This window comes from Archocentrus centrarchus, chromosome 11 (genome assembly GCF_007364275.1).
Source record: "Archocentrus centrarchus isolate MPI-CPG fArcCen1 chromosome 11, fArcCen1, whole genome shotgun sequence".
NCBI classification, from domain to species: domain Eukaryota; kingdom Metazoa; phylum Chordata; class Actinopteri; order Cichliformes; family Cichlidae; genus Archocentrus; species Archocentrus centrarchus.
Genome location: NC_044356.1, coordinates 8018775 through 8043125, shown reverse-complemented (window position 1 = coordinate 8043125; position 24351 = coordinate 8018775). Strand labels below are relative to the sequence as shown.

At 41.2% G+C, this 24351-nt stretch overlaps 1 protein-coding gene across 2 annotated transcripts; it reads left to right on the top strand.

Moving 5' to 3' along the window:
* The first annotated feature begins 1498 nt into the window (after positions 1 to 1498).
* On the top strand, positions 1499 to 23586 carry sfpq (splicing factor proline/glutamine-rich). Of its 2 annotated transcripts, XR_004020568.1 has the most exons (12): positions 1499 to 2431; positions 3031 to 3222; positions 3314 to 3615; positions 3707 to 3802; positions 4521 to 4717; positions 4847 to 4931; positions 5046 to 5157; positions 5247 to 5295; positions 6112 to 6215; positions 22517 to 22564; positions 23268 to 23382; positions 23493 to 23586. XR_004020568.1 is itself a non-coding variant. In XM_030741046.1 (10 exons), the coding sequence occupies exons 1-10, from the start codon at positions 1637 to 1639 to the stop codon at positions 10822 to 10824; spliced, it is 2043 nt and encodes a 680-aa protein (XP_030596906.1). In that variant the 5' UTR covers positions 1499 to 1636; the 3' UTR covers positions 10825 to 11191. The 2 variants fall into 2 exon arrangements, 1 of the variants encoding a protein (XP_030596906.1); XM_030741046.1 differs by lacking the exons at positions 22517 to 22564; positions 23268 to 23382; positions 23493 to 23586 and adding an exon at positions 10714 to 11191.
* Positions 23587 to 24351: the final 765 nt, after the last annotated feature.

The following is a 24351-nucleotide window of genomic DNA, read 5'->3' as shown; positions in this document are numbered from 1 at the left end:
ACTTTGAATTTATGACCAAAGACTGTGCCAAGATATTTACCATGTAGGTTCAAGCAAAGTCTTTATTTACTTTTATATTATTTGACATTTTTATGTAGTTGGGCCATTATTATGTAAGCCTTTTCTCTTGCTTTTGCATTATTAATTTCCTGTTGCAGAACACTTCCTGTTATTTTGATATTTCTTTGTTCTGTGGGCTGGTAGATAGACATGACCAGTATTTATTTCCCTCTGATTATGAGTTCGTATGACCTTCTGTTGTGATGTGTTGGTGCCAATTTGCTTAAATAATAAACTTAAAATATATTTTTTAGCTGGAGGCAGAGTGCCTCAGTAGTTTTCCTTCTCACGAAAAGCACATTTTCCTTTTTGTTCTTCATACTTCTCCCTCCAGGCACTTTTTCTTTTTTTTTGAAGCAATTGAGACATTAAAACTACATATAAAGAATGGGATTTAAAAAATGCCCTATCTTTGCTCCAAAGTACGTTTTTAAAGAGCTTTTTTCCCCCTGTTGGAAGCCATACTTTTACCATCATCTTTGCTGTTGCAAAGTTCTCCCATAAAACTCAGTCCAGGGTGTGTCTCTCTCTCTCGTGCTCTGGTTTAGGTGCTTCTTGGTCAGGCAGCCTTCACAGAGACTGGAGGTGTGCTAAAAAAATATTGTCCCACTAAGGCAAAGGCCTGTGTCACTGCAGCTTGATGTGAATGAGCATGCTGGCTACGAGTTCTCCAGCAGTCCAGCTCCATGCTTTTACCTTGTCTCCATCACACACACAGAGGACTGCTGCAACCAAAAACCTGAAATCATCAAGCTGAAGTCTAATGTCCCTTCTTTAGGGACTTTCTTCTTACTGGTCTCCTTCACTAATATTTTTAAGCAGTTTCACTACAAACACCTCCACATGACTGATGATGAAAAGTGTCTCAAGCTTTTAGAAAGCTTATCTGAGGTGCTATTAACTGCAAACTGCTGAGTTGGATAATTTTTATGATGAAGATGGAAACCTTACTCCTCCTTTCCTTGGCCAGTCCTCAGTTTCATCAGTGTTTGATAGTTTCTGTGACTTCCTTGGAGCAGGCATGTGTGTTTCACTGCACAAGCAAATGAGAATCACATCAAGGGCCAGATATATAAATGTTATTCATAATCTTTAATTGAAAGTAAAATGCATATAAAACGGATAACTTCCTCATGTACTGTGTGGTCCTTCACTGTGCTGACTGCGGTAACAACCAGAGAGCTATTTGACACAAAGTCTGGAGAATCTTTTCAGAAGGCTTTAAGTGATGATGGGGTCTTATTTCCCTTTTTGTAGTCTAACGGTTCTATTTGCTGTACGAGCTCACATTACAGGACCGCACGAAGCTTCTTCAGATATCACCAACTGCGCGCAAACCTGAGCAGAACTGTGATTCAGGACTGGTTCCTTCGAAAACCTTTGACTCCGCCTCTTGAGTAGTGGACCAATTAGCGGCGTCGGGCGGAGCCAGACGTCTCCGTGCCGGAGAAAGAAAGACCCGTCCTTAATCGCTGATCGCCATTTTGAGGACCTGCAAACAGCCGTTTTAAGTGGTTGTTAAGCAGTAGCTCTATTAATTTTTTGGTATTAAAAAAATTCGTCTATATTAGGACCAATGTCTCGATTCAACAATAATCGCGGCGGCTTTGGAATGAATAACTTCCAACCTCGCAGAGGCGGTGGACCCGGCGGCCCCGTGCGAGGTGGGCTTATGGGAAACCCAAATTTTAGGAATCATCCTTTCCAGAATCAAAATCAGAACCGGAGGGGACACAACTTCAATAGGCCTCCGCATCAAGGATCGCAGAACACTCCCGAGAAGCCGCAACAGAACCAGTCACTGCCAATCATCCCTCCGCCAGCTCCGGGCCCGGCTCTCACGATGGAAGGCCCAGTTAAGCAGCAGCCGCAGAAACCGGCGCAGCAACAACAAGAAGAGCAGAAACCCACAACCCCTGCGCCCCAGCCTAAGGTTCAGTCACCATCGCCAACACCCAAACCTAACGTGACCTCCCCTCAGCCAAACCAGGCAAACAAGAACCAGAGTCCGGTGGCAAATGCTAACGGACAGAAGCAGACTCCACTCCCAAGCCCGAAGGCAGCTGGGCCACAGCAAGTTCAGAAACCAAGTCCTCAGCAAGGCCCGAAGCCTGGTCCTCAGCAAGGCCCGAGACCAGGACCCCAGCAAGGCCCGAGACCAGGACCCCAGCAGGGCCCGAGACCAGGACCCCAGCAGGGCCCGAGACCAGGACCCCAGCAAGGCCAGAGACCCGGACCTCAGCAAGGCCAAAGACCAGGATTTCAACAAGGCCAGAATACAGCGCCACCGGTCATGAAGCCCAAAGAGGAGCCCAGTCAGCAACCACAGGAAGAGGCCATGAAAAGCGAGTCAGGAGAGAGACAGCCAAAGGTTTGCTTTATTTTTTTTATTAGAAACCATTTTCTGTCCCGAGTGGCGTCGACAGTCGCTGTCAGCTAGCGCTAGCCCAAGCAGCACGGCATGGCGTTCGATAGGAAACACTGCGTAGCCCGGGAGGGCGGAGTTGAGTTTTCTTACGTATTGTTTTTATGGATTTAGGGAAGCCTTCGGCTCCTGTCTACGGCGGATAGTGGCGGTGAATAAAATCAAACACACCTAAACCTTATGGCTTTAGCTAGCAGCCATCTTGTTTGAAAATGCAAAATTTGTTCTGTTAACTCTAAGAACTAAGCAAAACTGTCTTTAGTTTTAGCGATATGATTTATCGCTCATCTTGGACAATTGAGTGCGCTGGTTTGTCGAAATTTTAAAATAGAAGATAGGAGATGGGACTTTTTTTTTTTTTTTAAATACTATTCAAGGCATTGGGTGGGGGGGGGGCGGGATGGACGCGAGCTAGCGCAAGCCATAACAGAAAAGCTGTTTGAAATTTGTAACGTATTGGGGCTTGAAATAATGTGATTGTGTTTTCTGTGTAATATTGATCCACGAATTTAAATTTCGGTGTATTTTTTTTATTATTTTGTTAGAGCGAGTTCAAGGCGACGCTGTCCATGTTGCTGAAGCCAGGTGAGAAGTCCTACACGCAGCGTTGCCGCTTGTTTGTTGGTAATTTGCCCAACGACATCACGGAGGAAGATTTCAGGAAGATGTTTGCAAAATATGGGGAGCCCAGTGAAGTCTTCATCAACAAGGGCAAAGGCTTTGGTTTCATCCGACTGGTATGAGAGCACACACTTGAATTTAAGCTTTTTTGATACTGTAATGATTAAGATTGTAGTAGATAATTATTAACCATTTTCTTTTATGTAGGAGTCCCGGGCACTTGCAGAGATAGCAAAAGCAGAGCTGGATGACACACCAATGAAAGGCAGGCCCCTGCGCGTCCGCTTTGCTACACACTCTGCGGCGCTGTCGGTGAAGAATCTGTCACCATTTGTTTCCAACGAGCTCCTGGAGGAAGCTTTCTCACAGTTTGGAATGGTAGAGAGGGCCATTGTGGTTGTAGATGACCGTGGGCGCTCCACGGGCAGAGGCATCGTTGAATTTGCCTCCAGACCTGCTGCCAGAAAGGCCCTGGATAGGTGCAACGAGGGGGTCTTCCTTCTCACTACGTAAGTTGAAGTTTTTCAGCGAGTTGGAAGATGTCTGTTAAAGGTTCTTGAGGCCTCATTGGTTTTTTTGATTGTATTTCACCTTCTGCAGCTCTCCCCGGCCTGTTGTTGTTGAGCCTATGGACCAGTATGACAGTGAAGACGGCCTTCCAGAGAAGCTGGCACAGAAGAACCCCAAATATAAAACGTAAGCACCGTTTAATTACTAGTGCACTTAAGAAAAGAATGCAGCAGCACATTAATGGATAGAGCCTGGTCAGTGCTCTGTGTATGGCTCATTTAGCGAGTCACAGATACATAGCAGTGGTAGTACAGATTTAGTGTTCACTAATGTCTACATGCACTGCTGCCATCATGGATTGTTAAGTTGGAGCTGGTGGGGCTGCTCCGAGTTTCCAAGTTGTAAGTCCGATTTGATGTGGTCGTCTTTGTTATGTTAATTAGTTTCAGGTCATTGTTTTGTGAGTAGCAGATGGTGTGGTGGGGGAGGGGGTGTCAGCTGTTAAAAATCAATCTTCTCTGTTGCTCTGCCGATGTTTGCCTTTCTCCCAACACCTCCACTCAGTTGGGTTGTCACTTGCTTTGGAAATCCCACATTAAACATAAATAAATCAGTATTTCCTATGGCAGTGATTTTTCAAAGTGTGGGCCGTGAAGGTACTGCAGGGGGGCCACAGTAATAGAAATTCAGTTTGAAATTACAAGTATGCATAGTCACATATTTATGTAAATTATTTATATAAAAAGTGAATAAAAAAATGGTAAACGGAGATGGTTAGTGTGTGATATTAATCGTTACTCTGACGTAAATTTACTGCTCTTGTATTGAAGTTTGTGTCCCAGTGGTAAGTGGGACACATATTGGCATTATCTAATGTATTGTTCTGTGGTGTTTGTGTATATAGAGAGCGTGAGGAGCCTCCTCGCTTTGCCCGTCCAGGCACTTTTGAATTTGAGTATGCGAAGCGCTGGAAATCCCTTGATGAAATGGAAAAGCAGCAAAGGCAGCAGGTGGAGAAGAACATGCGCGAGGCCCGGGAGAAGTTGGAGAGCGAGATGGAGGATGCTTACCATGAGCATCAGGCCAATCTGCTCCGTCAAGGCAAGTTTAGAAACGGAAGACCAGCAGGTCTCATAATTTGTTATATATGAGCAGAAAAGATGTCGCTCATGGGATGTGGATTATCTTGCTGCTTTTGATGTAATGTGTCTGTGCCATGTTTTCCTGCAGATCTGTTGAGGCGACAGGAAGAACTGAGACGCATGGAGGAGATGCACAATCAGGAGATGCAAAAGAGGAAGGAGATGCAGCTCAGGTATTTATTTTTTTAAATTGCTGCTGGTTGTTGATTGGAACAGGTGTTTATATTCTGTATAAAAGCTGATAAACACTGACCACATTTGACTGAACATTTGGCATTTTTAAACAGACAAGAAGAGGAGCGCCGCAGACAGGAGGAGGAGATGATTCGGAAGAGGGAGTTGGAGGAACAAATGCGCCGTCAGCGTGAGGAGAACTACAGGATGGGCAGCTTCATGGATGTTAGTCAGACTTAACTTTTGGATCAAAAACCTGCATGAAATGCTTAATCAGTAACTGTCTCGGTTAATCTTACTACTTGCTTTTACAGAGGGACAGAGAAATGAGAATGCATCCCAGTGGAGCTTTGGGCATGAGTGGTAAGTTGTGTTTTTTTTTTTTTTTTTTTTTTGTTTGTTTTTTTTGTTGTTGTTGGGGGTTTTATGGTAGAAATAAATTGCAAAAAGCAGCCACCATATTGGCTATAAAGTTGACTTTTTAATTATGATGGAGCATAAGTAAAAACTATGTAAAATAAATACAGGTCATGTGGTGTCAGGAAGGAAAGACTTCCTGTGTGTTAGACAGAAAATTGTTATATAATGTTTATTACTTGGCACTAAGGCTGATTTTCTTTTTACAAGGTTGTGAGATTTCATTTGAAATGACTGGTATCTATATTTTTCTTTAGTAAAATAATGGACAGCAGGACCAAAATAAAATGGAAAAATTGAAGCATTCGCTTTATTTACTTAAGTATTTGCAGAGTGTGCTCCTCAGACGTCCACATAACAAGTATGAAGTCAAATAATGAAAGTGTTGCACCAAACAGAACCAGAGAGAAAGCATCATTGTCCTCTGAGCCTTTTCAGCTCAGTTGACAGTTTGCACTTAAGTTTATAAAAAAAAATCCTGCAAGCATGCAAATAGAAGCTGTTTGGTTAGCAGGTGTGAAATGCTTCTAAACTGCTCTTTGCTTTGCTGTTAACTGCCTTCATGTTACTGGTGCACTGCTGTAAATGATGGCTGACGGTATCAGCCTGTAGATACATAGAGCTAAATATTAGATCAGTGGATCCCTCTTGAAACTCTGCTGAGCCAGCTTTACCATCAGCAGGATGCATTGGGAGTTTCTCTGGAGTCTTTAACTCATGTGCAGTAGGAGTACCTGACATGTCTTCCTGTTTGTTCTGTAGATATGTCCTTTGGTGGATCCTCACAGAAGTTCTCCATGAGCGGGCTGGGCTTCGAGGGTCAGCAGGGAATGGGAGGACCAGGAGGCCTGATGGGCAGCGAAATGGTAATGTATCCCATTTATGGGAATTTCAGTAGTTGATGTAGTTTGTGTTTGGCTTTTCTTTTTTGGTTGGAGACTTCCAGCTGATTTATTTTTTTTCTTCCATTTTAACATGATGTCCAGTTGACCAAGCAGGATGGCAGAATGAGCGATTTGTGTTCCCAGCTATCACTGGATGGCTTACGGGTTGTTGAATGTGACAGACACACTGCCTGCTTTTATAGGGTTTCTTTCAGTAGCAAGCCAAGCCCCCTCAGTTAATATTCCTACGAGTCGTTACTGCTTTTCAGCTACAGAACCGTCAGCTTGCACTAAATGATGAGAAAGTGCTCTCCAGTGTGTTTCTAACAGCTGTAGAAAAACTTCACCAGCTCTGCTCACTCCTATCACGCTGTTTGTGTAGTAGACTGCGATTGCAAGCCCTGTCTTATGTGAGCTGGACAGGCACTTTTTCTTGACTGAGGACAGCGATCTTATCCAGTATTAAACTTTTTTTTTCCCCATTCTGTGCTACCAATTTCATGCTTCATTTGTCTATCAGAAGAAGTGAAGTTGTGTATGAACAGGCTTCATGTATTTTTGGGGGGGGGGTGGAAGTGTGGTGGAAAACTTCTGGACCAGCAACCTTTACTGATCAGCATCTCTTTTTGTAACTGAGTTTTGAAACTTCATAACACATTTAGTGCTTGATGACGGGATAAAGCTTTAAATTTGAGCAAGATTGCAGCACAGTTAACTGATGGGGGCTGGCACAGCCGTGTGATTTTTTTTTTTTTTTGTTTAGATGATGTAGCTGAAAACTGGACAGAGCCTGGGATCTTTGTTTCCTGCAGAATTTAGTCCTGAAGTCATTTGTTTCTGGATTATAGTTGACGGATGAAGAGCTTCTAAAGGTCTGAAGTCCTGAATAAGAACTTTAAAATGGGGTTTCTGTGGGATCTGTAAAAAAGTCGTATTAATTTAAGCACTTAAGCTGTCTTAAATACAATTTAAGAATTAGTTTCTTTGTGAAGTTCATTTTTACTTTTATGCACTTTTGTTTGGAGCACACCCAGCTAACATGGGAGGTGCAGGTTTAGCCACATTTGGCTGAAGTTGTTTGAAGATAATATGTTTGAAGCCTGCTGCACACTTTGCAAGAAAACCCTCAGATGAGGAGCTTTTTTTAAGTAGGGGTGTGTGTGTAGGTGTTGGTCTCACAGGAAGTCAGAAAAGTGTAAAGCTGCCATAAAAACAGCACGACCCACCCTGCACTAACACTGGTAGAAATGCTCATCCAATGAAGTCTGTACTAGAGCTCGTCAAGTTAAGGTTTTACTTAAAATTAAATTGTTACCCAGTTTTTGTGTTGAGTTAGCAGACCTTTTAGTGTGAGCTCTGCATGGCTGTATGATGATGGTGATGAAGTTTGGGTCTAAATCCCAAACAAATCTCAAGCTCACAGTAGTACAACTTAAAGGAACAGTTCACCCCAAAGTCAAATCTATGCATTTTTCTTCTAGCCTGTAGGGTGTTGTGGCCATCTTAACTGTTTTTCTATTTTGTGAGTGGCCCAGTTTCAGAGATGATCCGCTACCTTCTCTTGAACGTAATAAATCTAAATAACACTAAGCTTGTGCCCAAAGTGCAAAAGATAAGTGTTGAGAAACTAAAGGCAGCGTCTCCCTCCAAAAATTATGGCCACTTTACCCAAAAAGTCCACAAACTATTTTCTTTCTGATGAGCTACATCCACTTAACATGCAGTTCTGCAGAGGGCAGAATTCCTCTTTCAGCTGAGCTGTATTAACTTCTTTTGGTGGGCTGAGGACTCTTTTCTTTGGGAGCGGGGGTAAACTGTTCCTTTAAATTTCCTTACTTTGTCTAACAGCAAAAAAAATCAGATTTTATTCAGTGACTTTGATATATTTTTTTTCTTCAAATCCTTTTATACTTTTTTCATATAGTAGTAAAACAGATCTTAAAATACACTATACTGCCAAAAGTATTCCCTCACCATCCAGATCACTGAATCTAGGTGTTCCAGTCACCTCCATGGCCACAGGTGTATAAACCAAGCACCTTGGCATGCAGACTGTTTCTACAAACATCAGTGAAAGAATGGGTCACTCTGAGGACCTCAGTGAACTCCAGCGTGGTACCGTGATAGGATGATACCTGTGCCACAAGTCCGGTCCTGAAATTTCCTCACTACTAAATATTCCACAGTCAGCTGTTAGTGGGATTATAACAAAGTGGAAGGGATTGTGAACGACAGCAACTCAGCCACAAAGTGGTAGACCACACGAAATAACAGCGGGGTCAGAGGTCACCAATCTTGTGCAGTCAGTCGCCCTGTTTTTCCAACAGAAAGGCTGATGACACAACAGCAGTACAGCGTTGGGATGCACACGGTGTAGAGCAAAGAGGCGGAGCTGTTACTGAGACGGTGAGCTCAGGTGGAGTGAGCATCCAAAATAGCAGCGCTTGTTCCTGTAGTCACCATTTTAAAAACAAACAAACCTTGGGGCACTGGGTAGGCAACCATGTACACCACATGGCTGTGGTGCAGGCGGCCCGGATTTGTGTCCGACCCATGGCCCCCCATCTCTGATCAACAAGCTCTAGCGTGAAGGAAGGCAAACTCTGTATCTGCTCCCATCCACCACCACAGAAAAGATGCAGATCTTAAAATCTGCAGATGAACTTTTATGCTAGTCTGACATGTTTAAATCAGGTGGCTTTCTTAAGGCTGACGCAGGCATCCTGCTTTATATGCAGCAATACCTGCAACAAGCAGGGGTGAGTCTCAAGGGGAGCATGGACTGTACTAGACCATATTTTACTAGCCCCCCCAGGCCAGTAAAAATATACATGGGCAAGTAAAGCTGAGCTACTGACCTGGAGCTGTTAGGTTGGACACTGAATTATTTATAACATTATTAACATGTACACCATCAGAACATCTGTCTGCAGCAGGAAACGTTGCATCAGAGTACAGGACAAACATCTGCTAATGACGACATGCTCGCTTTTCTTCATTGCAGCCACCACATGCTCCTTTAATTACTGACACACCCTTCACTATTTCACCAGCAGACTTAAACACACACACGCACACACATACACACCATATCGACCTTATTATTGCTCATTAATAAGACAAAAGTATTTATATAATTAATTGATGGAATAATCGATAGACTAAAGTACTAAAATAATCAGTAGCTGAAACCCTATCACTCAAGTTCATTTGCGTGTGAAGGAAAACGAGTGAATACTTTCGGCAGTATAGTGCACATTCTTGGTGCTCCTAAATTCACATGTACAAACCTGTGAAAGCGTGAACAGAACTGGGCTTTACATTATTGAAATGACTTCCTACACAACCTGCAATTCTCTGCTCTCTAATACTAGTTTAGGTAATCCCTTACCTTTGCTCTGAATTTAAAACATCGTTTGCAATTGAAATATTTTAAAGCCTGTTATAGAATTAATTTCTTTTTAGTTTTAAGCTTGTTGGAAGTGAGACAGGCAGACAGTTTTACAGTCTGAACTTCAGTAAAACTCAGAAATGAGCAGAAAGAGGTTTCGTTCTTTCACTTCCAGGAAATATTTATATTCTATAATCTGACTACCTCACATGTTTGTTCTCTTCCTACCTTTTTATTGTTGTTGTTTGTAGCTTCATTTTGCAAATCAAAAATTCAGCTTTTCCCTCTGCTGGATTTTTAGACTCACTTTAGTTTCAGAGAAGTTATCTGAATTAGTATTGAAGTGTATATTGATGAACAAACTGCTTACTTATTGGGAAAATTGTTTATGCCACAAATATACTAATTTTGCCCGAGAGACTACATTCTACACATTTCTGGTATTTCCTGTGCTTTGTACACACATTTAGGACCTTTAATTAAAACTTTATTGCTCATCATACACTTTGGTGATACTTGGGCAGCAGATTTGTACATAATTTGTGTTTGAGAACTTTTTAAGTCATGCCATTTACAATTTCAGTCATTGTAGCAATGATTTTATATAAATTTCACACATTTTTCACTACCATTAGTATGAATATGAGGTTAAACCTCATGTTATAGATTTATTTTTGGAAATGCCTCCTTTCAGAGGTTTAGACTTGTATCTATTGCCATATTCATTGACGGCCAGCTTTCATTAATGCCAGGCCGAACGAGCCAAAATGATTGCAGGCTAATCTTGGCATGCACTGGAGAAGAGACCGCACTAGGTAGGCACTGACTAACGAAAGCATTACCCTCTCTTCCTTTTCCGTATGTAACCTGTGGCACCTGTGGACCTTCATATTGGAACGAACCGTTTCTCCGGATGTGTCTCCTGCTGGTTCTTTTGTAAATCCACTCACAATATAAAACAAACCCCACCTTTTTTTTTTTTTTTTTTTAAACTCAATATGGACATGAACTGTGTGCTTGTGCACTGACCCCTCCCATACCTTAATACCACCCTCCTGTCTGCCTCCTTGGCACATTGACCCCCAACAGCGCAACGAGCGCTTCACTCCGGGTGGTGCGAGGGGCATGGGTCCTGGTAACCCCGGGTACGGCAGGGTCCGCGAGGAGTTTGATGGCCCTACTAAGAAACCTCGTTTTTAAACGCTGCTCTTTGATGCTTCCAGCAGCACCATTTGTACAGATTCTCTAAAAACAAACATGCTGATTCGCATTTCTTGTATTTAAGTTTAAATTGTTACATTTTAGCCAATTTACTCACTTATTGGAAGTCAATATATTCATTTTTTTACTTTCTCTAGTGTGGAAAGAGAACTTATCCTTAGGTGATCAAGTTGTTCTTTTTGTCCATGTATAATTTTTATTATTTTTTTTTTTTTTAGATGTATTCTGCTCTGTGAGTCTTCGTGAAGTGATAACTGTAACATTTTTCTGACCTTACTATGGCTGTGTTTTTGTGCCATGCATTTGGAGTCAACGCATGTACTATAATAAAGAGACATTGGTTCAATCAGGACAAACCTTTAACCTTTTATTCCTATAGTTGACACGTGCAGTATGTTCAGAAAGCAACAACAGGTTGTTTGCACAAGTTAAATAATGTGGGTATCTCTGCCACAGTAGCTCTTAAAGATTCTATGTGTCATTTCTGCCATAGTCCTGTCCGCATTAGTTCACTGACATGTCAAAAATCTGACGTACGCTGTGACCCAAACCCTACCACTGAAGTATATTGTAAAAACAGTCATTTTCATTTAAGTGATAATTGATGATTAACATCTGCTAATATGTCTATAGACTGGAAAGTGGAGTCTGACTTCCTGCAGATCATCCAAAAGTTTGAATTGAATTTGCTGAAGTTGTTACATTTGCAGGTGGAAACAGGAAAAAGCTGTTAACATTAATTTTTATAAATCAGTTTTTTACATTTTTGCAATCTCTTCTCAGCATTTTACAGAACTTAGATTTTTCTTTTTTTTTTTTTTTTTTTTAAGGTTCAAATTTAATTGCCCAACTTTTCATTTAAACACTTGGGTTTCCTTTCTTAAACACTAAAACTTTTAAGCTGTTTTTCATAGTTAGGAGCGGCCGCGCTGTTACATTCACTGACCATTCAGTAACTGCTTAATTGTAAAGGAGGAAATGTCACACATAGAACCTTTAAGCGAGCCTGTGGTGTCCTGTGTGACTGTGGATAACCAGACTAACAGACTGGTCTTACAGAAACATCGTGCTGAAACCACTCACTGTTTTAAACCGGCACAATCCACTCAAGTGTGTGTCCTTGTGTGCATGTTTGGCAGCTGGAATTATTGACTACGTTTGCATGCAGGTGCATTCAGTGTTGGCATTATTTCTGGTGCATTTTTTTAGAGAGTTAAATGTCATAAAACTGCAGTGATTCTGCCATTTTTGGAGCTGGATTATGTCTTTAAAGGATACACTGATGTGATTCTGGGCTGATAGTGTGGTTACAAGCTTAAAGATTTATACCTTTTTAAAACTACAGCAAGTGTGAAATTGATGCAACACTGCAAATGAATGTCAGCCAATAGCATCTGGAAAATGTCTTCCTGTATGCCAGTGGGCAGCCGTCAAGGCCAAATGATGAGAATACATTGATGAATTGATGCAGTGCGAGGTGTAGACACCACAGATTAGTGGCCTTCCTGCACAGAGCTGGCTGCTGATTTTATTTTTTTAGTTAAATCTGGGTGAAGCTTGTAGGAGGGCAGTAACCACATTACCTTAAGTGACAGTAGTTCAAACAGCACTGAGTTACTGCCTCAGTTACACAAATCTTGTATGTAAACGTAGTCAATAACACTCATGGACTGACTTGTGCATATTATAGGTCTGCAAAGGTTTGTGTAAAATGAACCTGACATCTCTGACATCAGAGATTTGAATATTCATACCATACTTCAGTATCTGTTGGCTTAGGAAGATCTGCTTTTGTATGACTGGTAAGGCTTTCATTTGGACCAAATGTGGTTAATTTTGAAGGAAGAGCATAAATTCATCACATTTCTTCCATTTTGGATTTTTATTTCTACAAACTAAACAAATGGGCCTCATCTGCCTTTTCAGACATGGATGTTTTAAATAACTGAGTCATTCTTGGATTTAGAAAATAAATAGTATTTAATTTATAAAGCTGTAATTTTTCAGTATCAGCAAGAAGAAGAGTCACTTTGTAAGGGTGCCCTGGTTTCCATATTTATAAGGATGTGAAACTGCACATATGTGTGCAGTGGGCTTAAAGGCCGGTCTGATCTCCTCTTCTATTTCAGTGTTGCACAGATGAATTCTTGTGTGTGGCTTCCTCACTTAACTGTTGGCAGACCAGCACTACTGTCCCCATTGAAACTAGACTCTAGTGCTGTTACATCAGCTTTGTCAACGGGACCCATGAGCTTTTTCCCCTCCAAGGGCCCCCCCACCTGAAAAATACCTTCTCGGGCTGTCCTGTTGATAACCTGGGTTACCTTCAGCAGTACCCAGTTTTGCATTTTCTACATATTTGTTTAACTGTACCTGCATTAATGACATCTTTTGTACTATTACGATATTCAAAAATTATACCCAAACACAACACATTTTATTACTGGCTGATTTCATTACACAGAAACTGATCAGTAAAAGATTTCAGGAGGATTAAAAACAATTGAATAGTTGGACTTGCCAACGTAATCTTAAGTCCAAATATTTTAAGTGTGGACACAGATTGTTACTGTAAATTTCTTCAGTGACGTGTTGTGTTACCAAACCTGCTGATGGAGCTTTAAGTCCTCCTCATGACTCTGTCCTCTCTGGCCCAACCATAATTAATGCAGTGATGAGTGTGCCACCATTAAATGGACGTCTTCCTCATTCACAAACTTACCCTGCAGAGTTTTGTCAGAGTTGTTTGGTAAGAGACGACCTGAAAAGTGAGTGTAAGTAATTCTGGTCTTTTTAATAATTTCAACTTTTTATAAAGCACATTTTATTCAGGTGTATTAACTTTGCTACATTTTGTTCTAGTCGCTGTGCCTGTGACATTCTGTGGGTTAATGAAAGCATATTTCATCCAGCATTAGTTATCATTTTCTAATTGGTGAAAGCTGCTTAATGGCTGACCTGGAACAGCAGCTGGCTGATTGTAGCTTCTTTCCCCCCCCACCCCACCCTTCATGTAGCAGAAAATGTCGTCCATTTAAAAATGGAGCACATAAGCTGTCAAGAGAAATGAACACTTTTAGTGTACCTATTAATATGTCCTTCACTGTAATCAAACACATGAAGAAGGTAAGGTTTTAACTGAAACATCTCCCATCATGTGGCATCCCAGAACCCCACAAAACACCTGAAATGGCTGCAGAACAGAAGACTTTGATACTTGGATGAATCCATATTAGAAATGGATATAAAGGAGTGTTTGTCTCAAATGTTACGTTTGTTTGTATTATGTACATTTTTTTTCTTTAACAGGTATGACCGGCTTTAAAGATTGTGGACTGTGGATGAAGTTGTGGCTGTGTAGTGAGGACTCGGGGAAAGTTATAGCTAAGAAACTTAAACACTGGATGTTCTGACATTAGTGAGAATTATAACAAACTGTACATGGTTGAACAGGCATGGAGGGGGTTTCAGGATAGAAAGCAGGGTTCCTGCTTTGACTCCTGCAGGGTTAGCTGCATGTAACATGTAACAGTGACGCACAGCAGAGCAGCGCTGGCCTCGATTATAACCCTGCACTCGCACCACGTGTTGAGAGGGAGAGACACACTGGGGAGTTTATTATTCCCTTTATAGCGTGCACCAGCAGGAGCACCAAATCACTGTCATTCACACACAGCAAAGACGGGTGTAGCCTGCACACAAATGCTGGACGTAATGGATGAATATCAACTTAAAAGGTAAAACCGTATGAAGGTAGTTCTTTATTGCTCTTTATTTTTCTAGCTCTCTCTTATGTGTATATGAAGACTGCAAGAGTCATCTATTAAGGGGATTAACCCGACACTTGTGCTTAAGCTTGTGGTTTTAACACACTGGCGTGAACGCTGGAAAGGCAGCTGCGCTTTGATGCTAATCCATCCCTGTGGCATTCCTAATGGATTAAAAATTTCCTTATCTGCCGGGTTTAAAAACTACACTGGAAAACAGTTTTCAAAGAAAAGCTGTAATAACAGTAGCACTAATTTACTCTTAAAGTTATGACTTTATGAGTTTGAGAATTTTTAACCTAATTTTGTTCTTTGACCATTAAAAGTGTCGTTTTTAAATGTTCTCAGAATTTTGTTTTAAATTTGAAAATTTTGAAATTTAGAGAATTTAACTTCTGAGATTGATTTGCATCAGTTAATTGCAACAAAATTAAATTAATATATGGGAGACACTCATGAATAATACATTTGAAGACTCTTTAGGAGCATAACTCAAACTGTAACATAACTCACTGTTCTGGTGTGGGAGTGTGAGCTGATGTCTTTGTAGACACTCGGTGCTGGTTTGTTGTATCAAATATTCTGAAGATTATTACAGGTTTAAGTCAGAGCTGTTGTTCATTCTTACACCAGTGCTGGTGTCTTTATATTTCAGGTAACAAACACCGCATCATAATGACAGATAAACCAGCTTTTTACACTCCCAGTTTATACGCTCCCAGTTAAATGCTCTTTTTTTGGATGACCAGTTTCCATTGCAAAATAACCAAATCATTTACCCAATAGTTATTAGTGGAGATGTATTTGCTACCTTTCGGTGTTTTCATTCCTTAGAGGAAAGATTACATTACAATTTTTATTTTAGCACAACAGCATGCACTCTAATGTGTCATTAGATTTGTGCACAGATGACTGGATTTCCAGATTAAAATGAGTTCTCCAAGTAACTGACAAAAGCCCAGAGGGATATTAGAAGTGAAATGACCTCAAATATTTAGGAAACAATCAATAGATCAAACAGTAGATATGCCCAAAATTTAAAATGTGTATGCAGCTTTAAAACATCCTTCTTACACCAACTTCCTTTTAGATAATTAAAATCTATATGACCTTTTCAGGTTAAGTTATATTGAATTGAAGTCCAGACAGGAACTAAATGTAGTTCTTTAAACGTAGTGTGCATTTTGAACTTTGTAATGTTGTCTGTGTTGTGTACAACTTGTTTTTCTTTAACAGGTTTGACCATCTATTAAGGTGTTGGACTATGAAAATGAAGTTTCCAAACCAAGGCGTTCACAGTCTGTAGCTTCTGTTTTGTGAATGTGGAGCTGTCACTCAGGCAGGACCGGAGTGATCAGATGATAGTGGCTCTGTAGCTCGGACTGTAGGTTGCAAACTTTGAGGATTTAAATATTTGGCTAGTCCTCTTGCACAAGTACACATAGTTTTAAGGAAAATATATTTTGTTTATAAATCTATAATCTATTGCATGTACACAGTAACTATACTGTTTGCAAAAGAAACTGCCATTTTGACATGAAAACAAACCCTTGGCATTCTTGAAGGGGACCATTACCTGCTCCATATTTTTATTCTGATGCATCACTTTGTCTCATATATATTTTACTGGCTCTTTTTGCTGCCACTCAGTTCATTCTTATCTTCAAGCTGTTTGAGCTCCTCTGTCTTTAAGGTTCCCTCCCCGAGGTCTCCCTTTCTTCTGATTGGCCAACCTCTGGAAGCCTGCCAGGGGGCAGCACCCTGTGCTTTTGAGCTGTACTGGCTGTATGGCAGATAACAAAAAATGTTGGAAACTATTGAGAGTCTGAAGCATGTGGCTCTCATGGATTAATTTTAAATGTCATTTATAGTAACGTCTGAATTTTATATATGATCAAAATAATGAAAATGGTTACATCTCCTCTGAGATGGTTCCAGTTGATGGTGGATTGATGCTCCTCAAGACTGAAGAGATATTAATCACTGAAGCCTGAAACAGTTAATTTAATTCACTATTGTTTACATATTTTCATGGTATTAAAGTAAAACTAGCCAACATATTTTTTTTTTAAATACACGCCTGAACTACACACACTGAACTACACATTTAATAGAGACTTTTTGGGTTTTTTTTTTTTTTAAACTGATTATTTTTCCAATGTCGACTCAAGAACAACTTTAACTTTTTTATATTAGAGGTCTGGATGCCTTCACAGGAAAGGTTTTTTTGATGGCTTTGTTGTGGAAACAACGGAAAGCACCGACATCAAAGTTTTTAGTTCCATTTCTTTATGGTGGCGTCCAAGCACAGCTAACAGAACAGCTACAATACATGAAAGTCCAACATGACCAACACACTGATTTGAGTCACTTCACACCAAGTACAGTTGAAGTAACTAAGATATTAAGATTGATGGTGTGGAAGTTACCTACTGCCTCTGAGGGGTGTAACGGTACACATTTGTTCCAAAACTGCTGGTACGTGAGATTTTTTTCTCCCCATCCAGACCTTTGTGATCCATCACCTCAGGAACAGGCTTGGGTGGTATCATTTCACCTGGCTGTACGATGATTGATTGATGTGTATGTGTTTATAAAAGCTGAACTGCTGGTGTTAGAAATTATTGGAGCTATAGATATGTGGGATTAGCTTTGCTACTCACTAGCTGGCACCAGCAAACACTGGTTTGTCAGATGGCAAGCCAATCATCCACACCAGCCCTGCAGGCGGTGCTGCACAGCAGCGCTGACAGACAGCATCCTACAATCAGTTCAGCTTTTATTTTATTTATTTATTTTTTATTCAGAAAAATTTGTTTAAACTAGAATTTAACTTGATGCGATCCCTCGACCAGAGCTTTACATAACCATGTAACAAAGTTCTGACATGTATATGTCGCCCTGTAGGGACACTCACAATTTTTACTTTTGGATTATTTGGTGTGTTAGTGTCACCTGTTCAGCAGTGAGCTGAAAGCAGAGCCACTGTTAGTGTTATTACATCTTTCTAGAGGTAAGTAGTTCACAGCCTGTTTTGTGCTTGCTGAGTCTCAGAGTTACCATGTTTCACAGCTCACTGTTGAAACTGCCCCCTTATTTGTGTATTTTGTGCAGTATATCAGACTGCAGTACAGTGTCTTCATATCAGTGTGGTAGAAAGGGGAGCTTCTTTTTTGTGATGTTCAGTCACACTATCGGCATTTCTGCCATAATGATACCACCCAAACCTGTTTATGGCAGTAATGTTGTTGCTGTATTCTAGGTATGCGCTGGCTATAGGATTACCCTTGAAAGCTCAACTAGTTTTATCATTCATACAGTGTGCCAACTAGGCCTGGGCGATGTGGACCAAAAGTAATATCTCAATATTTTTTTAGCTGAATGGCGATATACGATATATATCTCGATATTTTTCTTCAAAGATATAAACAGAAAGGTACCCCTGAGTCAAAGCTACGTGTCCCAAATGTCTCACAGACACTTTTATTAACATTCAGCTGTAGATGTACATGAGAAATTGCTCAAAAATAACCGATTGGTATATTTAAATAATAATGCTCCTCAAATAAATGGATGTTTTTTCCCCTCCATAACAAAAGACTCACAGCTGTGCTATTGAAATGTAAACAGAAAAGAGTGAGAGCAAAAACAGCAAAAGGCTGACTGATTTTTTAAAAAGCCAGTCTGCAGTGAAGCAGACTTCACCAACGTGCTTCCTCCTGTGTGTACTCCTGTACATCCAGTACTCTGTGCAAATAACACAACATGTAAACAGAGTGAACAAACTTCCATCCTTCACTCAGCAGGGTTTTAGCCAGCGGTTGATCGCTTGACGCTGATGACTTCAGCAGTTATCGTAACTGTTAGCTAGTGATGTGGCCATTAGCATTAGCATCGGTACCATCTCCAAATAATTGAGCTTCGACAGCTCCTTGGGTGTTTCTTCTTCATGCTGTCGCTTCCTGCATGATTTACGGGTGAAGCGGTGATGGAGAGAGGCGGGGCAGTGTGAAGGTGTGCAGAGACAAACTGGGAGAAGAGGAAGGTGAACTGGTGGATCCACAAGTATGGTTGTAACGTGACAGACCATATCGATTTAAAAACGATATTGTCTAGTCTTATATTTCATATGAAAATATTTATTTCTTAAAAACACAATGTATCGCCCAGTCCTAGTGCTAACTCTCACTATATAGTTTAGTTGGCTGCAACATGTGAGCGCTCAGTGAACTTTTAATAGTTTTCTTTTCAGGAAGCAGTAGCATTTATATTTCTACTGCTGTAACTAAACAATTTTCTAAATATAGGATATAAAGTATTTCTCATTTATTCTAAGTTGAGAGCCAGCCTCTGTTAAAGTAAGGATTAATCCAGCTTTAAAAATATTAAATGTTGATTTAATGTCTTTTGACTTCATGTGATTCTTTTGTTGCCTCAAACAAAAATGTACCAATCTGTGACTTGGACAGAAGCGCTGTGAACCTTGTACCGTTACATCCCTGCTCCCTGTACTGACCTTCAAGATTTACTCCAGCACCTCATCTCATATCCGTTCTGATTTATGACATTTTGAGCCTAAAGTAAAAACTACACCAGCAGACTGATGATGAAGCTCACCTGAGCGAGGCACGAAGTTCAGTGCACCTTACGGGTGAAGAGGCAGCGACTTGTTGTACCTGTGTGGTTGTGCGTGATTCATGTCTTTGGGTAAATGAGGTACATTAGCTGCTGTCAGCCAGCTTGTCAAAGACAGGCTGCCCCAGTCCACAGTAGAGGCTCTTCTCTGCAGTTGGGTTACATTGACGATGAGTAGTTCTGCAGATGTCAGTGGACAGTAAAGCCTGGACTTGTTTGCACTGCAGCCAGAGGTATGCTTACACAGATCAGCTGACCGAGTAAGGTAAGTGTCCCATCCATGTTTATAATGCAAGATGCACAGTTGTCCCATGACTTAACTCTTCTGTCTTATTCCATGTCACTGCTCACAGTGACAGCTGCAGGGCTTCTGGCATCACACTTGCAAAGAATGGCATCACAGTGCAGATCTCTCTTCTTCATGCTTTTTTGTATGGGGTAGATCTTCTGTAGCACGTGGAATGTGTATGTGTGGTTGTAGTACTTTGCCCTCTGTGTGTGCATGAAAACAAGTGTGTTTGTGTGGTTTCAAACATGTGAAATACACTGAAAAGTGTTCTTTTAGTATTAAAGCAACTAAAGGAATTGTTAACAAGCAGAAGTCTTGTACACAACTGTATAAGAAGTTTGTGTTTCCTTTGGAAGCTTTCCTGTGTGAAAGGTGAATAGTTTGGAAATAGGCAGGTCGTTTGCAGCAGTAAACCTGAAACACTGAGGAAGTGAAGTTTTGTTTTGGTTATGACTTTTTTTCCTTTTTTTAAAAAATTTCTCTGAAACTCTTAGTGCCTTACTGATAAAATTGTGCAGTGATAGATTATTTCTGTCTTCATACTATAAGAACTGTCTTAACCACACGTCAGCACTAGCACATTCACAGTCAGTTGAACTCAAATCATGAAAAGCATTTTCTTTCTTTGTAAGCAGCACTTTTGTCCTTGATGCCGTGTCAGCATGTGTGCTGACCCCCCCTCTCTCTTTGCCTGTCTGGATGGCAGACAGACTGTACTGTACTGGGTTGGGTCTGTGCAGCGTTGATGTGAAAGAGGAACCGTACTGCTTGGGTCACTCTGGGTGGGACTGTTTTTGTTTGTTCATAACCAAAAAAAGGGAAACTGTTGACGCAGTGATCCTTAGCCTTTCTATCTTCATGCATTTGTATAAACGCTTTATGGTTTTATTATTTTTCCTTTTTCTTGTCACCATCCCAAATATCTACATTTGAAATATCAGATCGGCTGCATCACAGGTTAGCAGGCTGCTTCACTTTCAGCATAACCTCAGTCTGTCTATTTGACTAAGACTTGTGTATGTGGAGGAAACTCAACTGTAGTCCATTTGTACAAGGGGCACCCCACCCCCCTCAAAAAAATAATTTCCTGAAAATAGAAGCAGCTATAAATATGAGTTTATGCTGTTTATACTTCATGCAGCACATTTGGGCTTTCATTTTACACGGTGCTTGTTACCAATCTGCCGTCACAGCAGTTTGCTGCCTCTCACCTGTAGACTGTATTCGCCGTATAAATGATGGTTGTTACCACTTACTGCTGTGGAGACGTTTGTTTTGAGTGGTGAATCTGACTTTTTGGATTTCACCACCTTAGCTGTTTGAAAAGGCATGCTGCTAACAGTAGCTTGGTCAGTAAGGCATGTCTGTAATTCGCTGTGAAATTTATCAGAAACACTTTTAAAAAAAAAAAACGTTCTTCCAGGGTAAAAACTGAACATCCCGCTCCGGAGATCATTTCAGAGCATCTGACGTCTAAAGACTTTTTTTAGGTGAAAAAATGTTATAAAAACTTGAGCATGAACTGAAAACAGTACGCAGAGTTAACACCCAGAAACCAGTGTCTATATATAAATGTATGGACTCAAACTCATTAGGAAATATTTACTAAGGTCTTAAATTAGATGTTAGATTCAACTCATTGTCATTGTGCACGCAACGAAATGATCGTTCCAGATCACTCATCCAGAGACGAGCATCTGTGGTCATGCAGCCAGAGACCGGCGCTACCGTTAGGCAATGTGGTTTAAGTGTCTTGCCCAAGGACACAACACAGTGCAGGGACAAAGGGCTCAAACCTGCAACCTTTCAGCTGTAAGGCGAGCGCCTACCCACTGCGCCACTCAAATTCTTAATTTTGACTTCTACTCAGTCTGGCTGACCTTTGCAACTCAGGGGTCGCCCCCTGCTGGCTATGAGAAGAAAAGGAGGTTTAGCTCACTCCCTTATCGGCTTCATGTTTAAAACAGTACTCAGTCCATCTTTATATACAGTCTCACCAAAGCCTTTTTTAGGAGCAAACTAACTGATGGTTGGGTGACTTGTTGGAGGAAGTTGGATGTAGTCATTTTAAAGTGTGTCAGTAATGGTGATCAGTGATCGGCTCCAAATGCCACTTTATTTCCTTTCTTCTCTTCAGTACCTCTTACTCCTCGTATTTCCTCTTGTTGCTCATCGATGGCCCGTCATGCTCTGACCAGCCATTTGAAAAAATGTACATCACCTCAAGACTGTGGCAGTTCTGTGTGTTGCTGGTATGTAGGAGCTCCCCTCACTGAAGGGCCCTGCTGCCTTTATGGGTCTGTCGAGCTCTGACTAGACTATGTTCAGCCGGTGGAGGCTGGCGATGTTATCTCTGCACTGTGATCCATTTTCTAACCAAGCTCTGATTCCTGATTGGCTGCAATCTCCTCTACATCCTGTTCGAGTGTGATGCCAGAACTACCCTTTAGGCCTGTGACGGCCTCTTCGCTGCTCAGTCTGAAAGACTGACGCTGAAAACGACCACATGACCATGTTTACTTCAGTGCTAGGTTTATGGTGCAGCTCCAGTTCGGGGTGCCTTTGCAGTAAAACCAGCTTCACGTGGCTTTGTAGCAGATGGACCGTCCTACCTGTCGAGGATTGCAACAGATTTGAATGTTGTCATGAATTTGTCTTGTCCCCTCTGCAGTTCCTAATTAATCATCTTCTGGGTGCTGAGTTGCCCTTCAGTAACACGCACACACTTCATTCACACATTTTACTACACATTTGTACCTTTACTTACTCTCACACACACAATTTTCTCCTAATGTATGCTTATGCATTATAACTAACTCATTTTACTCTGAACATCTGCCATCACAGCCAGCACATGAAACAAACACACACAGACTCACAGGCTCATTGTTTTTAAGCTCGGCGACCTCAGTGAGTTGTTTTTAAGCAAATGTGCTGATCAGTCCACTGCCAGGCTCTCATTGTCTGTCTCTCGCTGCAGGAGCCTCGACCAATAGGAGGAGGCTGAGGTCCACTCGGATTTGTCGCGGTAAGAGTCAGAAATGCAGCATCACACAATTCATTTGGATTACAGGGAAGAATCACAAGTTATTTAATATACTGTAATCTTGTTTGTGTCCTAACTTGTTACATAATCAACTGTATAACTCCAATGGAAGAACAGTTAAAAAGAAAGTAGGTGAGGCTGGTGGCTGAGAGCGTGCAGTCAGTCACAGACTGGGTGTGTAAGTGCTGACCCGCCTCCACCGGCCTCTCGGCCAGCTTTGTGGTCACCAAAAGCAAACTGGTAATGGGAATCCTCAGATTGCTCCAGGGAATCATTTTAATAATCCTTCCACATCTTCACCTACCTAAACACTGCTTTACTTCCTCTTGAGGCTTCTGTTCAAATCAAGCTGCTAGGTTAGCTGTTTTAAAGCCGTCTGCAGTGGTTCGGTCGGCTCTTCAAGTTTGTGTCCTGGAGTTTCCTGAGGTCCCTGTAACATGTTTTTGCTGCCATAAATTTGTCTGTGTAAGTGAGACGGCCTTCATTGCTTCTGTTTTATCACAAAACACTGCAGCTGCAGATATGAGTTCCTTTATTATAAGCTTAAGGCTCCTGTCTGAAGTACTTTAAAGTCTGCACTCGAGTATAAAAATGTCTGTTTTCCCAGTTTACCCCCTCGGCTCTCTCAGCTGTTATTGTCCAGAATGAGTTCATTAACAGTTGGTTTGATGTTTGTGTTTTGTAGGTAAAATGAAGATTGGTGTCATAAAATGTCAAAGCTGCAGGAAACAGCAGGATGACGGGATGACCTCCATGTTGGCTCATGTGCAGCTCGTCCTTTAAACCTGGAATGTGAAAATGTGGGTGTGCCATAAAAGTATATTTTAATATTTGAGTAGAAACAAATCCTGTAAAATAATGTCTTGTTTGTAGTAATTCAGTTTAATAATCATATATTATTGTTTCTCAGGTGGTGGTGCAGTACCAGGACACATCCAGCAGAGGGCAGTCAGCAGTTCAGAGGAGGGATGCACTGTTTTCTCTCAATAAAGATCTAAACCTGAGTTTTGTTTCCATGTGTTTTTCCTGTTTAGTGTAGGTTAATTTAAACCTTACGTTGAGTTTAAATTGAAATGAGATGAACAGGAAAATCACCAACATTACAATATTAATCCATAAACATTTAGGCAAATGCTCAGAAATGACTGAAAAATCCTTTAAAAAAAATAAACACTCTGCTTTTACTGTACAGCATATCATGTTTACTTGCTTAGTCACACCCCAGAGGTTGATTCTGAGCCAGGAAAAACCTGCAATCATACAAACGCACTACGCTCCAGTTGGCCTCTGAGCTGCCTGCCCGCGCGCTCGATTCAGTGCCTCGCCTCTGAAGCTCGAGTCCGGTCCACTTACAATTAAGGCTAAAGGTGCAATGTTTCCGCTGCTGGCTCACACTTGCATCTCCAGTATTGGCTGTCAGTCCTGGAGGAGGTCCAGCCGAGAGGCGGCAAGATGATCCGGAGGAGTCTCAGGGCACGAGTCGAATATGTGTGAGGTTGGTGTTGTCTGACCTGAACTGCACCCCTGGCACAAAAACAGGCACTTAAGAGCCAAATACAAAGTGAAAACTGGACTTAAGTTAGTGGTGAAACGAGTCACCTGTGCTCAGCCTCCCTGAATGTCCGAGAGAGCTTAAAACATCCTTATAAACACTTCAAGGCCAGCCGGTGTAAAACTGAGCCAAACGATGTGATCCAGTGTTATTTAATCCCCCACGAGGTCACATGTGCTGCCCTCTACCCTGCATTTGGATGTTTCACTGTGTGGCA

Excerpts from the sequence above, each read along its gene's own strand:
- sfpq (XM_030741046.1), top strand. The coding sequence starts at position 1,637 with ATGTCTCGATTCAACAATAATCGCGGCGGCTTTGGAATGAATAACTTC. Across the intron at positions 4,718-4,846 it reads GGCCAATCTGCTCCGTCAAG|ATCTGTTGAGGCGACAGGAA; the intron begins GCAAGTTTAGAA and ends GTTTTCCTGCAG. Across the intron at positions 5,158-5,246 it reads GGATGGGCAGCTTCATGGAT|AGGGACAGAGAAATGAGAAT; the intron begins GTTAGTCAGACT and ends TTGCTTTTACAG.